Source organism: Mastomys coucha, unplaced genomic scaffold (assembly GCF_008632895.1).
Source record: "Mastomys coucha isolate ucsf_1 unplaced genomic scaffold, UCSF_Mcou_1 pScaffold7, whole genome shotgun sequence".
NCBI lineage: Eukaryota > Metazoa > Chordata > Mammalia > Rodentia > Muridae > Mastomys > Mastomys coucha.
Window position 1 is genome coordinate 61,043,887 of NW_022196913.1, and position 13,453 is coordinate 61,057,339.

Below are 13,453 nucleotides of genomic sequence, written 5' to 3' on the forward strand. Positions count from 1 at the left end.
AAGGCCCGGAGCAGAAAACAATTTAAATGTCACTCTGCTAAATAATAAATACGTGTGCTAACAGGCTAATTAACTTACTAATTGGGCAGCCATGGAGGGAGAAGCCCCTTTGTCTCTATTTTAAATCTTCTAGCCTATGTGAAGAAGAAGGCACTCTGTCAGGATGCCTGTCTCTCAGTACACCTGAAATAATTATATAGGGAGTCTGTCTCAAGATTCTCCCACTAGTGGCAGTGGCAGGGCCCCCCCGAGTGGTTAGGCCGTCTGAATGGCCAGTGGAGGGACCTGTGCATGTTCTTAACTGAGTGTGTTTAGCCTAAGCTTTTGTGTCTCCACTCCAGGCTCACAGCTAGGCTTCATTTTCTTTGGGACAGATAGCGAGAAGGACCTGGGCGTTTGGAACCATAGCCCTTGACAAGGGCATGTGACTTTGGATGCCAGGCAAACACCCTGTTTTCTAGGAGTTCAGCTCTCACCTGTGGTAGAATTTCATCAGAATGAGCCTAAGGCATTTTGAGGTTTCACGAAGAGACCAAGTAGAACAATTCTGAAGTCTCCGTCAGTTTCCTGACAGTCGAAGGATCCTGGAATATCCTTGAGTGCCATCTTTGTTTCTGTTGTCCGTATGATCTATCCAGGCTGGCCTCTGCTGGGTCTCCCTATCCTCACTGGTTTGTAGGCTTGGGTTTTTCAAAACCTTCTTTAATAATGGTTCTTTAGTGCTTCAACCTCCCAACCCAGGAAACAGAGGTTGTGGCCCTATTTAGAGATAGTTCTTAGGGGCAATTCCAATCTTTGTTGTCAGCAATTCAGTCCACTTAGCAAGCATTAAATGTGAATTGGTAGCAGTGGCTCTATCCAGAAGAAACCGTGAGGCTCCGCCAACAGGCTCACATCAGTGGACATGGCAAGAAGCAGCCAGAACACTAACAATAATAGCTCTTTGGTGCATTTCTCTCTACAAAGTCACAACAAATGAAGGTCAGTGAAGAAAGCGAGGTGAACCAATACCACACAGCATCAAGACCAGACTCAGCAAAGCCTAACGAAGACCAGCAAAGAGTTGCAGGGTGATCCAATGCAAGAGTGTCTTCCACTGCGGTTTGGGTTGTACTTACGTTCTTTCCAAGCATCATGGGTCCTCTCAAGTGTCTGCTCCAGCAAAGCATCCCATGCCCTTTCACCAGGCAGCTTCCAGAAAATCACCACATGTCTGTTCACAGCAAAACATCCTCTCACATGTCTGCTTCAGCAAAACATCCTCTCATAGGACAGTTTCCAGAAGGCTATCACATGACACAACTCAGTCTCTGACGGAATTAGAAATTCCCATCTCACTGGCCCCTTGCATGCAGAGTCTAGCAACTCCACCCTGGCTGCACGAAGGGGGTAACCTCTACAAATGACCATTAACCCTTTAAGAACCGTTCTGCTTGCTATATAGCACCTGCTGTTCTAACAAGGCTGTGTAGCCAGCTGTGTCCTGCCTGAGGAAGGGGTACACCCCCACCCCTGTGTCTACCTGAGGGAGGACATGAAGCTGTATTTGCCCCCATGGCAACCACTTCACATTCTGTTGGGTAACGTGACAAAGCTCAGCAGGGGCTCCTCATTGGCTGATCCTGTTCAACCTCACCTGACCCTTGTCTTCCACAGGAATCAGGTGCTGCCCTCCCTAGTGTGTCCACCATAAGAAATGTCAGGAGCTGCATAGCGGATGCATCAGGAACGAGCATGGCCCGAGGAGGTGGTGGCCTTTGCTATCACGTGTCATTTGATCACCTGCTGTAAGAAGAAGCTCATGGATTGAGATTGCCTACCTTCTACACCACGCCCCCAAGCCAGCTAGGAAGTAGGTCCTTTAGGAGGTGATGTGACCTCTATGTTCCCATAAGCCAGCTTGATAAAGAAACGTCTCTTCTACCACCTGCCTCTCTGGAAACTTTTGTGCAGTAACAGATTCAATGTTTCAATGCCTACATTTTTTTTTAAACCCCTGCTTTGCTAGCCATGTTGGAGCTAGACCCATTCTAATGATAAACCATAGGGTTGGGGAGCAGCTTCAGGGACCCCTGAGGTAATGCAGACTCCATTTCAATTCTTTCTCTCTTTCCGCTTAAAAACTTGCACAAACCGCACGGGTAACAACCGTAACAGAACGCTGCTTTAATCACCCCAAATCCCATCACTCAACCAAATCAACTGTTTTTAATCTCCCCTTCCTAATCGTCCCAGGGCCTGCCTGTGAGCAGCCGTTTCTGTGAACAGCTATAATCGCAGCAGCGGTCTGTACCGCGGCCCCTTGCTTCTTCAGCCCGTGCTCCATGCGTGGCTACAGCCTTTCTTTATAACACGCCCACACGCACCCTTCAGTGAGATTGGTGACCTGCCCACCAGTCCCCCCAATGGCCATCTTGTCCTCACTTGGAAGAGGTTAATGTAAGCAGGGATTGGACTCCTAGATTCCAAGAATTTCTCAGTGTTGCTGGACTCTAGATTTATCTGGCATTAAAATGTCTCCCTGGGACAGGTTCAGCGCTGTCTCCAGGGCTAGAGTTCTTTTTAAAAATGACTTCTTTTTGAGATTATACTACAGTCATTTCCCCTCCATCTTCCTCTCTCCAAACCCTCTCATGTACCCTTCTCTGGCTTCAAATTCATGGCCCCCCTTTTCATTAATTGTCATTACATATGCATATGATGTATATGCTTTGTGTATATGTGTGTGTATGTCTATGCATACACATTCCGAAATGCATAAATACCACCTGCTCAGTTGTCGGATTCAGCCGACAAGGGTGAGGCTGAAGTAGAGAGGGCGACTGAATGAGAACGAGAGGACCACCGCTCTGCTGGCAATGGCAATAAACTTTAACGCGAGAAATCTTTTATAGAAAAACACAGTAAGGCTAAAACATAGAATTTAACAACAATCATGTAGCACAGTTTCTGAGCACTTTCTCACGGCAAAAGCATGCCCACTTCTTCATGTCTTACAGTAAATATTGTTTCCCCATGCCCAGGTGCGTGAGGTCTGTTTCTTTAATCCTTGCACGCACAGCTCTCAGTAGCCTTGAATTACTTCCAACACATCTTGGGTTCATGGAGCAGTTATGTCCTCAGCTGCAGGGAGACTATGAGAAGGTCCCCCCTCCTTCATGGAGCAGTCATGCTCTCAGCTGCAGGGAGATTATGTGAAGGTGCCCCCTCCTTGCCTCTCAGTAGGGGGGTCATCTCTAAATCTTCCCCTATGCCAAAGAACATTCCCACCACACTCAGTCTGCATACTCTTACTTGTAGGTATGTGTTTGGGGCTGACCATGAGCTATTGGATAACAAATCGGTCTGCCTTTCCTTGGGGAGACTATTTCTTCCATTCTCAGGATTCTCAGTTGCCTGTGTAGGATTGATGCCCTGTGCCCTCCCCCCATCCCATCCCTGCCTTCATTGACATGTCTTTTATTGTTGTCCTTGTTCAGTTCATATTCAGGTAACTGTGTTGGTGAGACTTTATGGGTGTAGCTTTTGGCATTACTAGAAGATAGAGTCTCACAGCTAACTCCCCGATCCTCTGGCCCTTAAATGATCCCTGTACCCTAGAGGAGTTCATGTGTCCGTCAGGATGGGAATGTACAACTGAATTTTGATTGGCTCTATTTTTCTGTGGTAGTCTCTGTCCATTGCAAAGAGAAGTTTCCTTGAGGAGAGGGGAGGACCACATTTATCAGTGGGTATAAAGGACAAATATTTAGGATGTAGCTAGGGAAGCTGCTGGTTTGGTAACATGGTGGCTGGAGATTCTCCTTTAAGATCTATGACTTCACTAGCTCTGTATGGTTGACTAGGTTTCTGATACCAAGCAAGCTTAGCTCTGGCTGAGGGCCTTAAGTCCAATTATAGAGCTGTTGGTTACCACTATGGCGTACACACCACCACTGCTGTTGGTTACCACTATGGTGTACACACCACCACTGTACCCTGGGTTATCTTGCCACACTGGTTATTTTTGTGGAGCTTTTACCTGCTCAATACATCCCTCGTTTTCTAACAGGTCTCTCACAAATTACCTGTCCTTCCATGCCATCTTGGTATAAGGCAAGATCATTCCTTTCAGTGGATGGTTCATGTTGACCTTTGTCCATCGCCAACCCCATCTTTCCGCAGAGAGCCAACCCACGCAGGATTCCCAGGCTTTCTCTGAGGCCTTGCTTTGGCTCTGTGGTCCATGCCTCCCCTCTGGCACCGGCTTTTGCAGCCTGCTTGCGTGCCTGGTGAGCTTTTCCAGCCACCTCACTCAGCGCCCCCAAGACGGTCCCCTTAGACTGATGGCTTGTTTACATCTCAGATAGCCGTGTCCTCATTAGGAGCAGCTGACAGATCAAAATAGCTTTTCTTGGACGGAGCAGAGCGCTAAGTCGTGCGGTGTTTACCTTCTGGCTACTAGGCGGACAGCTGCGGATTTGTGCAAAAGCTACCTGTGGGTTGTTTAATTGAAGAACGCTGTTCTCGTTAAGGAACTCCAAACCCAGCAAAGGACGACTCTGGAGAGAAAGAATGTGTGAGCTTTAATTACTACTGCCTGCTCATTTGCTGCTTGCTGATGGATGTTAACTGACTGCAAGATCTCACTTGTGTAGGGTGGTGTGAGTGTTGCAGGCTGCCTTCCAGGGAGCCTGGCCCTGCTGGCCATAGGTACCTCACACTCTGCCCAGCAACCCTGAACTGAAGGGAGGAAGGGGCTGCCCTCCTCCCTTCCTCCCTCCCTATGGCCAGCCAGCAGGGAAGAGAGCATCCTCGGGACTCAGGAGGAACTGAAGTGACATTTAGGCACTTCATTGCTTCGTCCTGTGGCTTATCACCCAGGAGCCTCCTGGAATACACACTAAGCCTAGGACCTGATGACCCCATCTAGATGACCAGCACATGCAAGGCTCCCGGCGAAGCCCTGGGACACACGTCCACAGCTTCTGGTTTTCAGGACAGTTTCGTACTCTGTCCTTTTAAACTAAACTTTGAGTCTGGAGATCATGAGACTCACACAAGGTTCTAAGCAACAGTGAAGGGTGGGCTCCACTGGCAGGCTGTTGCCTAGCGGGCATGAAGCCATGGGTTCAGCCTAACCCCTAAACTGCCTCGAACCAGGCCCGGTGAGGCATAGTCTGTAAAACCAGGACTTGGGAGGCAGAGGCAGGGGGAGAAACTCGAGGTCATCCTCAGCTACACTTCAAGGTCAGCCTGGAGGTTCGAAAACCAGGTAGGGGAGTTGATTTTTCCCTCTCACCATGAGTTCTAGGGATCGACCCAAATCATCGAGCTTGGCAGCAAGCTCCCTTTACCCTCTGAGCCATCTCGTCAGCCCGGTAAACAGGACGTTGGCTTCGATACAGTCAACAGGGATCTATCTATTGACATTGCCATAGGGAAGCAGGTTTGTTTCCCTCCGAGATGTCTTCCTATAGCCGTCTCCACCTCCCTTCTGTCCGGACCACCCAATGGTTTGCAAGTTTAGGAGCTGAACTGTTCTCCTTTTCTGAGATTTTGTATTCCCAGAGTGTCGTAAAAATGGAATCACGGAGTGACATTCTGCATTCGCTTGCTTTCCCCAGCATACTGTCTGGCTACTCACTAAGGATGTGTATTTGTGAATAATTCACTCCTTTTTATGCCTGATTATCACTCTGTGGTACAGATATGCCACAGTTTATTTACCCTTTCACCCATGGGTAAATCTCACATAATCATTTATGCGGATTTTGGTGTGAATGTTTTCATTCCTTAAGGAGATAGAATATATACATACATACATACATACATACATACATACATACATACATATATGTGCTGGATTTTGTGGGAGTTACATACTTTGTTAAGGAGCCCCCTCTTCCCAGACTGGCTGTCCTATTTTGTATTATCAGTAGGGTCAGAGTGACCCTGGATTCCTATAGCATTTACTACTGTCATTTGTTAAATAGCCATTCTGACCCCGTGTGTGTGTGTGTGTGTGTGTGTATGTGTGTGTGTGTGTGGTGTCTCATTGTGTTCTGATGCAGTGTACATGTCGGGTGTGTGTGTGTTTGCATGTGTGTGTGTGTATGTGTGTGGTGTCTCATTGTGTTCTGATGCAGTGTACATGTGGGGTGTGTATGCGTTTGTGTGTGTGTGTTTGCATGTGTGTGTGTCTGTGTGTGTGTGTGGTGTCTCATTGTGTTCTGATGCAGTGTACGTGTGGGGGGTGTGTGTTTGTGTGTGTGTGGTGTCTCATTGTGTTCTGATGCAGTGTACGTGGTGTGGTGTGGTGTGGTGTGTGTGTGTGTGTGTGTGTGTGTGTGTGTGTGTGTAGTGTCTCACTGTGATTTTAATTTGCATTCTTCTAAAGGCTGCTTGTGCCGAACAGTTTCTCAGGTGCTTGCAGGTCACCTGTGGGCAGTCTGGTGAACTGTCCTCTCTGGTCATTCGTCCACTCTTTGACCGAGCCATGGAGTGCTTTGCTTATCAATTTGCCGGTGGTTCTATAGTCCTGTAGTGACTTGTCACACATAAGCTCTGGGAGGTTTTTGTTTTGTTTTGTTTTCCTATTCTTTCCCCCTTTTTGATGTCGTTTTCCCTCCTTTTAGTGGGATGTTTTCCAGAGCAGTTCTACTTCCCTGGGGTTCATTCTCAGCTCTGCCCTTCACACATGACGCTCTTAATGCCCTCAGACGCTTACCCTGCTCATGTTTTCCCTTGTCTTCTTTTCCCTCCCAATGTTTTGAGGTATTTACTTCTTACATTTTTGTATTGATGTTCGTATATGCTGAGGTTTTTCTCCTCATACGCACCCAAAGTCCCGCCGTCCTTTGTTAAGACTTCTCTTCTTCACGCTTCTGTCAAAGCTCAGTTGTGCGTGTCTGTGTGCACCCACTTCTGGTTCTGTTTCACTGACACGTCCCTCTCTCCCTGCCAGCCCCATGTGGTCCTGACCACTGGGGCTCCAGAGAATCCAGAGTGCCTTGTCTCATTTGACCCATGGCCCAGAACTCTCTCTGGTTCCTTTGCCTTTCATGAGAACCTTGAAGAACCCCCTCCAGCCCTCCCTTTGTAAGTGGAATGTTCTGGCATTTTCCATGACTGTAAACACAGGTCTGTGTTGTTTTTTTCATGTCGTGTGATGTTACTTTGAGTAAAGCTTTGTTTCTCTAACTCACCTTCCATAGTTGTAGATCCCACACTTTGGGATTTTTAATAATTTTAATTTACTTTCCCACTTGGTATTGACAATAACAAGGGCATCAATAACCTGTCTCCGAAAACATTGTACCATTTCCAAAGAAGATATGGCTGAACTGTGCCGATTTTCTTCAGTCTCTTGACCCCTGAGGGAGATATGGTTCCCAGAATGGAGTTGTTGAGTCCAGAGCTGCGGCTGCTCCTCCCAGAGAACGACAGGCATGATGCGTAGGCGCCATTCACAGCTCCTGTCCTTTTTCTAAGCCTTCATGCAGAGCAGATGGGAAATGGACCCAGCGTCTGTTCTTTCTGGAAGATTCCCACCCTCCATTGGCCTACCTGTTCTCTGGATAACTATCTTTCCTTTCTGGACCAGAGGGACTCATGGGGCCTGAGCAGCTCCCACCTCCGACGACATCCCAGCAAAGGCCCTCCCTGCCCGGAGAAGACTGGGAGACTGGGACTACTTTAAGAAAATCCTTCCAGGGCTTCAAAGAGTAACAGGATAGCTTTCTGGAATGCTTGTTAAAATTCTTGAATATGTTTAAGGGATTTACATGTTCAAAGAGAGAATGCTTTCTGTTTGATGTTGACAAAAAGACGGTCCCCCCTCCCCCTTCCTGTGAATTTAAATAATTTGCCTGATTTCGGTGCGGAAGACCACAAGACTCTGTTCTGAGGCTGAGATGTGGTATTTGTTAAAAGACACCCCCCTCTCCCCCACCCCGTGACTAACTGCAGGGGAGGATGTGTGTAAATGATTCGGAAATATGTTTTCAAACAAACGGCCATCTGAAAATTGTCAGCTGGGAGGAAAATGGCACCACCCTTGCATAAGGAGATTTGGTTTCTCTGAAACAATCACACACAAAGAAACAGAAATATCATCTTAAGTAATCATTAATGACGACCCAACAGGGACCTTCCAGAATAAATGGAAACCAGTCGCCCCCTTGTGGACAAGGTAGTAGTGAGTTCTGCGGGAACTGTGGTGTGTGTACACTCGTCCTTACACATCTGGCCGATCTGATGCCCTTAACTTACGGGGACCCTGGCACAAGGCTCTGAGATGGTGAAGAATGGAAACACTTCTAAAGCTCCTCCCGGAACAAGAAAATCTTGCCAGGGAGATGCCAGAAGTGGACCACAGTGAGCCTTGGGTCTGTCCAAACAGGTCTTGCCAAACCCCAGGTGCTGCTTCTGGGTAAACATGTGACTGGCACTGGAACTGGCACATGAAGGAGTATGCAAAGGGGTTGGGAGATATTTTTCTCCCAACATGGAACATCACTGACTTCACCCTGAGGGACCGGAAGTGTACTGCAGCAGTGTTCTGGTGGGCTGCTGGGCCTGGGCCTCCTCCTCCAAGCAGCGTCTTGGGGACCAGTGCTTGTGCATTTGTCTCAGAGAGCAGCCAGCTTGGCCACGGCCTGCCGAGCTTCCTTCTGCAGACCCAGCCTTGCATTTGTCCCACAGAGCAGCCAGCCTGGCCACGGCCTGCCCTGCTACCTTCTGCAGAGCCAGCCTTCAGAGTCTCCTCCAAGCCTGCCTGCGCTCGGGACCACGTGCTCCTGGAAATCAGGACTTTCAAACTTCCCACCTTTGCTGTGTTCATCATGGGACCAGGGTCCCGCCCACTCACACTGTACAAGCTCTGGGCAGAGAACAGGATTCTTGGCAAACAGAAGCTTGCCAGACCCTTGGGTCAGAGGGACCCATCTCAGCCTGGAGTGCTGTGTCTCCAGATCTGAATCTCTGACCCTGGGATTCAGGATGTTCATATGAAGACACACGTTAAGTGAATCCTTGGTGTAGGCTTCTGTAGTCGGTCATGGGCCCACCATTGGTGTAGGCTTCTGTAGTGGGTCATGGGCTCACCATTGGTGTAGGCTTCTGTAGTCAGTCATGGGCCCACCATTGGTGTAGGCTTCTGTAGTCAGTCATGGGCCCACCATTGGTGTAGGCTTCTGTAGTCGGTCATGGGCCCACCATTGGTGTAGGCTTCTGTAGTCGGTCATGGGCCCACCATTGTGCAACCCCGCATAAGCCTTCTCCTATCCTTGTGCTGTTTGCAGGAACGAACTGGCACAATTTAAGAAAAACTAAACTTCATTAAAAAAAAAAGTAAACTTTTTTTCCCAGAAGGGCTTCAATAATAACAGTAGAAAGGCATTCCTAAGAAGAAAATATTCACAGTGCAAATGTTCGACAAGAGACTTGTGTCCTGCATCTATAAGAAGTGTTTGCGATGCCACAACAAGAACAAATGGGCAAAAAATGAGGCTAAGATGATAATATAAGCTTGTGACAGCCCAGTCTTACTGTGACTAGAAATTCTAAATAGAACACACAAGCTGCCATGTGAGAACTCTAAAAGGTGAGTGAATGCAGATTGGAAAAAAAAGAGAGAGAAAAATCTGAGCAGCCATGTGCTGGGCAAAGCTCCTCTCACCTCCCTTGACTGGCTCCTTCTTCCTCACCCACTCCTCTCCTCCTTCTCTTTTCTTCCTCTCCCTCACTCCCCTGTCATCTCCTGTTTTTCTTCCTTCTCCCACTCCTCTGGAAGCAGCAGAGGCAAAAGGATACACAAGAAAGCCGCTCTTTCTAGCCAACAAAATCTGATGGGGGGCTTATCTGGAAAGGTGGTGTGAGGAATATCCAAGAATATACACAAACAGAAACATGGTCCCCTAATTCTGTCAGAACAAGCAGTGCGCCCAGCCTGATCCCTGAGCTATGCCCAAACCACAGAGACCAAAACAGCAGTGTAAAATCTTGAGAATCAAACGGAAATGTAAGCCATGTGCCTTTTTTTTTTTTTTTTTAACCACACTTGCTAAACAGTGCATGCTTAGGACAGCCCCAAATCAGGACAGTGCCCAAGACCGGGACCACTGTCCTCACAAGGCAATGCTGAACCTGAGATTAGACCTAAGCAAACCGAAGACATGCTAGAACAAAATGCCAATGTCCCTCAGACAAAGGATTATGGGTAGAACCCAACATCTACACACAATGACATTTCCCATCTCTAAAATAATCCAAATCTACCCAGCATGCAAAGAGCCAGGAAAGTGCAGCCAGTTCTCCAGGGAAAAGAATACGTTCAAATCCCAAGGTGAGTCATGGCTGCTGGATTACCAGACAAAGACTTCAAAGAGGCTGCGGTGAGCACGTGCTCCTTCAGATCCAGAGAGATGTACAGAAGAGGAACAAGGAGCGGTATGTCCACAAAGAACTTTAGAGACACCTTTAAAAAGAACAAGCAGAAGTGTTGTGTTGCAATATAGAAAAGCCTGCATTTAAAATTTCCCCTGCATGATCCAGCGGGAGAACCAACAGCTAGAGAAAGGGGTGCACGGATGGGGTGTCAGTAAATATACTGCAGTCTGAGAGATAGAAATGAGCCTCGGAGGACAAGTGGGAAAATAGTTTTAGGATTTAATGGTGCGTTTGTTGTTAGATTTCCAAGATAAGAGGAGAAACAGAGTTGGGGAAATGATTGAAGAAAAAGGCACAACATGAACTACTGAAAACAAAGATAAAGATTCCGTCGGAACAAAGAAACACAATTCACAGTGGGACAGTGATATGTGTAAGCCAGGGGCAGCGCCACCAGTCGAAGTGGGGCCCAGTGGCTCACACAGTAACAGGATCACAGTCAGGAGCAGTGTGTGAGGAAGAGAAGCCAATGGACTAGTCTATTTTGTACAATTACATAATGTTCTAGACAGGGTAAAGCTCTGTGTGGTGATGGCAAGTGGCTGGGTTGCTGGAGATGGTGAGGGAAGATGGAAGGAGGGAGGAAGAGAGAGGGGAGAGGTGTGTGTGTGACATTATTCCTGGGGAGACAGGAACAAACATCTACCCACCGCAGGAAGGAAACCAAACCGTAGCTTCTTGGGTCTGAGCATACAAAGGGCAGGACTTGACTGCTCCATTGGACATATTGATTTGCTAGTGATATTAGCCTGAATGTTGACTATATAACATGAACTAAAGGTAAGTAAGTCTGAAAAAAAGTCCAAACAATATGTTACTTATACCAAGAGAGTCAAAGAGATGGATATTTAAAAAAAACAAAACCAAAAACCAAAAAACAAACAAACAAACCCAACTAGCAACTGATTTGAGCTTTAAAAGTTAATCATTTGGGTTATGTTAGCATTTCAAATCAATTTTGGAGAGAAATATTTATAAATGATATTGAGTCAGTTGGCCATCCCAGTTATAAGATCAAGGACTATATCCATTTATGGAGGAAAAATGAATTCCACCAAGATTAGAGAGTCAGGTGTGTTTTTTTGTTGTTGTTTTTGTTTTAAAAAGATCACTCAGTGAGCAAGCAGTAGAAGCCATCAGAGTGAGTGTAGGGTGCAGTCTAGGTGAGCCATGCCTGTGCCCTAGAGAGCCCCACTGGTCATACCCAGGGAAGCCCAAGGTCCTACAAACCTGCTCTCCTTACAGGTGACCTAGGAAGAGGCAGGGTGGAGGGCCTCAGCCATGGCCTCAGGGGACCAAGAGGCTGGGGCATCAGAGGAGTAGAAATCCATGCAGTGCTGGCCCCCTCTGAGTGCCCTGCGGTCACTGGACGGGACTGCGGAAACCTTTGGCTTCCCCACCCCAGGGTGGGTCACTCTGTGGTCTCTGGGCACAGGTCTCTGGTGAATCACTGGCCCGTCACTGGCCCCAGAGAAAAGAGCTGGTCTGACTGCAGATGTTTCCAGTCTTTGTTTCCCTGCTCTCTTGGGGCCATCTGGATTAAGCTGAATTAAAAGGCAGGTGAGGAGCACAGGTGCCGCTAGATGTAGGGCAGAGGTCTCCATGGCAACGGAGCCATCTGGCTTTCTTGCCTGGCATCAGGTTTGTGACTTCATGGTGGAATCTTCTCTCAGTGGGCAGGAGGGGTTGCCTGGTGAAGAGGAGGCAGGGGAGGAGGCTCCCAGGAGAGAGAGAGGCTCTGACCTTCCAGCTCTACTCTGAGTTTTAGGTTTAGTGTCAGCCCTTGGGGCTCCAGCCAGCTCCAGTGGGGACTCTTAAGTGGCAAGTGCAGGTGAGTGTGAGCAGTCTGGCCTGTGGGGCATCTCCTCTGAAGCCCTCTGGGGAGTTGGAGCCATCACAACTGGCCCCTTTCAACCCAGGCCTAGCAGATAAAGAGGAGCCAGGGCCCCAGGAGGAAAGACAAAAGTGTGGATCCCCCTTTAGCCCCCCAGAACAGTCAGTCCTGGTCAGCACCCGCTCAGTGACAGAAAGGATGAAGCACAGGGCGAGTCACCATAGGGGACTTCCTTAGAAAGTGCCAGTAGGGCCCTCCAACTCAACAGTGAGCCATCCAGTCCTCTGATAACTCGTTAGGTTCCTAGGGTTGCCATAGCCACCTTGCAATCCTGGTGGGTTTTAATGGTTTGTTCCCACCAGTGTTGGAGGCCTGAAGCCTGATGTCAAGGTGTCAACAGAGTTAGTTCTTTCTTGGGGCTCCAGGGGGAAAAGTTGTCACTCCAGATTCTGCCACAAGAGATCACATGGCCTGCACCCTCAGTATCTGGGTCCCAAGTTTCCCAGTCATAGATCTAAGGCATGCCCTAACCCAGTAAAACTCATCTAGACACGGTTGCATCTGCCAAGGTCATACAAATAAGGAAGGGCGTAGTCACCGTGCCAGGGCTTAGGACAGGGAACATGTACTATACACATGTACAATGTGGAGCACAGGCTTCAGAGGGACAGATAGCCCAGTCGCTCAGCCTGCTTCCCCATCACTGTGAGCCAGGAGAGGGGAGTCCATCCCTGGGGACCTCCTGAGGGTTAAGAGCAGGGGGTATTCTTCAGTGTCAGATGTATGCTTTGGTCCCTCCCTCCCTTCCTGTCACTGTCAGTCCATGGCCAGCACTTTCCCGGGAGTTAGGTGACATTCGGGGACTTAGGGGCTATCACTAATTCAAGAGCTGAGACCCCCTAGAGGAGTCAAGAAAGCCAGAGAAAGCCAGACCATAATAAACTTTGCCCTGAAGCCCAGAGTCTATAAGCTGGAGCAGCTGGGGGCCTCTGGAAATGGTCCAAATGGGCAGTGATGGAAATGGGAACCCAGGCCTCTGTTTCCACCTGGGCAAGAAGGAATCCCCCATTTATCTTCTCTGCCTCTGCATCAGACATGGCTTGTTTGCCCAAGCAACCCTGGGTGAGCCTGTGGACATCCTCATTCTCTTAATCTCTCATTCTCCCCCTCTCCCCCTCTCCCCCTTTC

General features: G+C 48.3%; 1 protein-coding gene across 2 annotated transcripts in view; it reads left to right on the forward strand.

The window, feature by feature from the left end:
- The first annotated feature begins 12,116 nt into the window (after positions 1-12,116).
- Positions 12,117-13,453, forward strand: part of LOC116081911 — a 4,516-nt gene continuing 3,179 nt past the window's right edge. Inside the window, exons 1-2 of one of the 2 annotated variants that reach the window (XM_031358644.1) lie at positions 12,117-12,262; positions 13,221-13,387. In XM_031358644.1, the coding sequence (XP_031214504.1) occupies positions 13,280-13,387 (108 nt within the window). In that variant the 5' untranslated portion in view covers positions 12,117-12,262; positions 13,221-13,279. The remainder of the gene's footprint in view (positions 12,263-13,220; positions 13,388-13,453) is intronic. The other variant, XM_031358645.1, reaches the window with a different exon arrangement.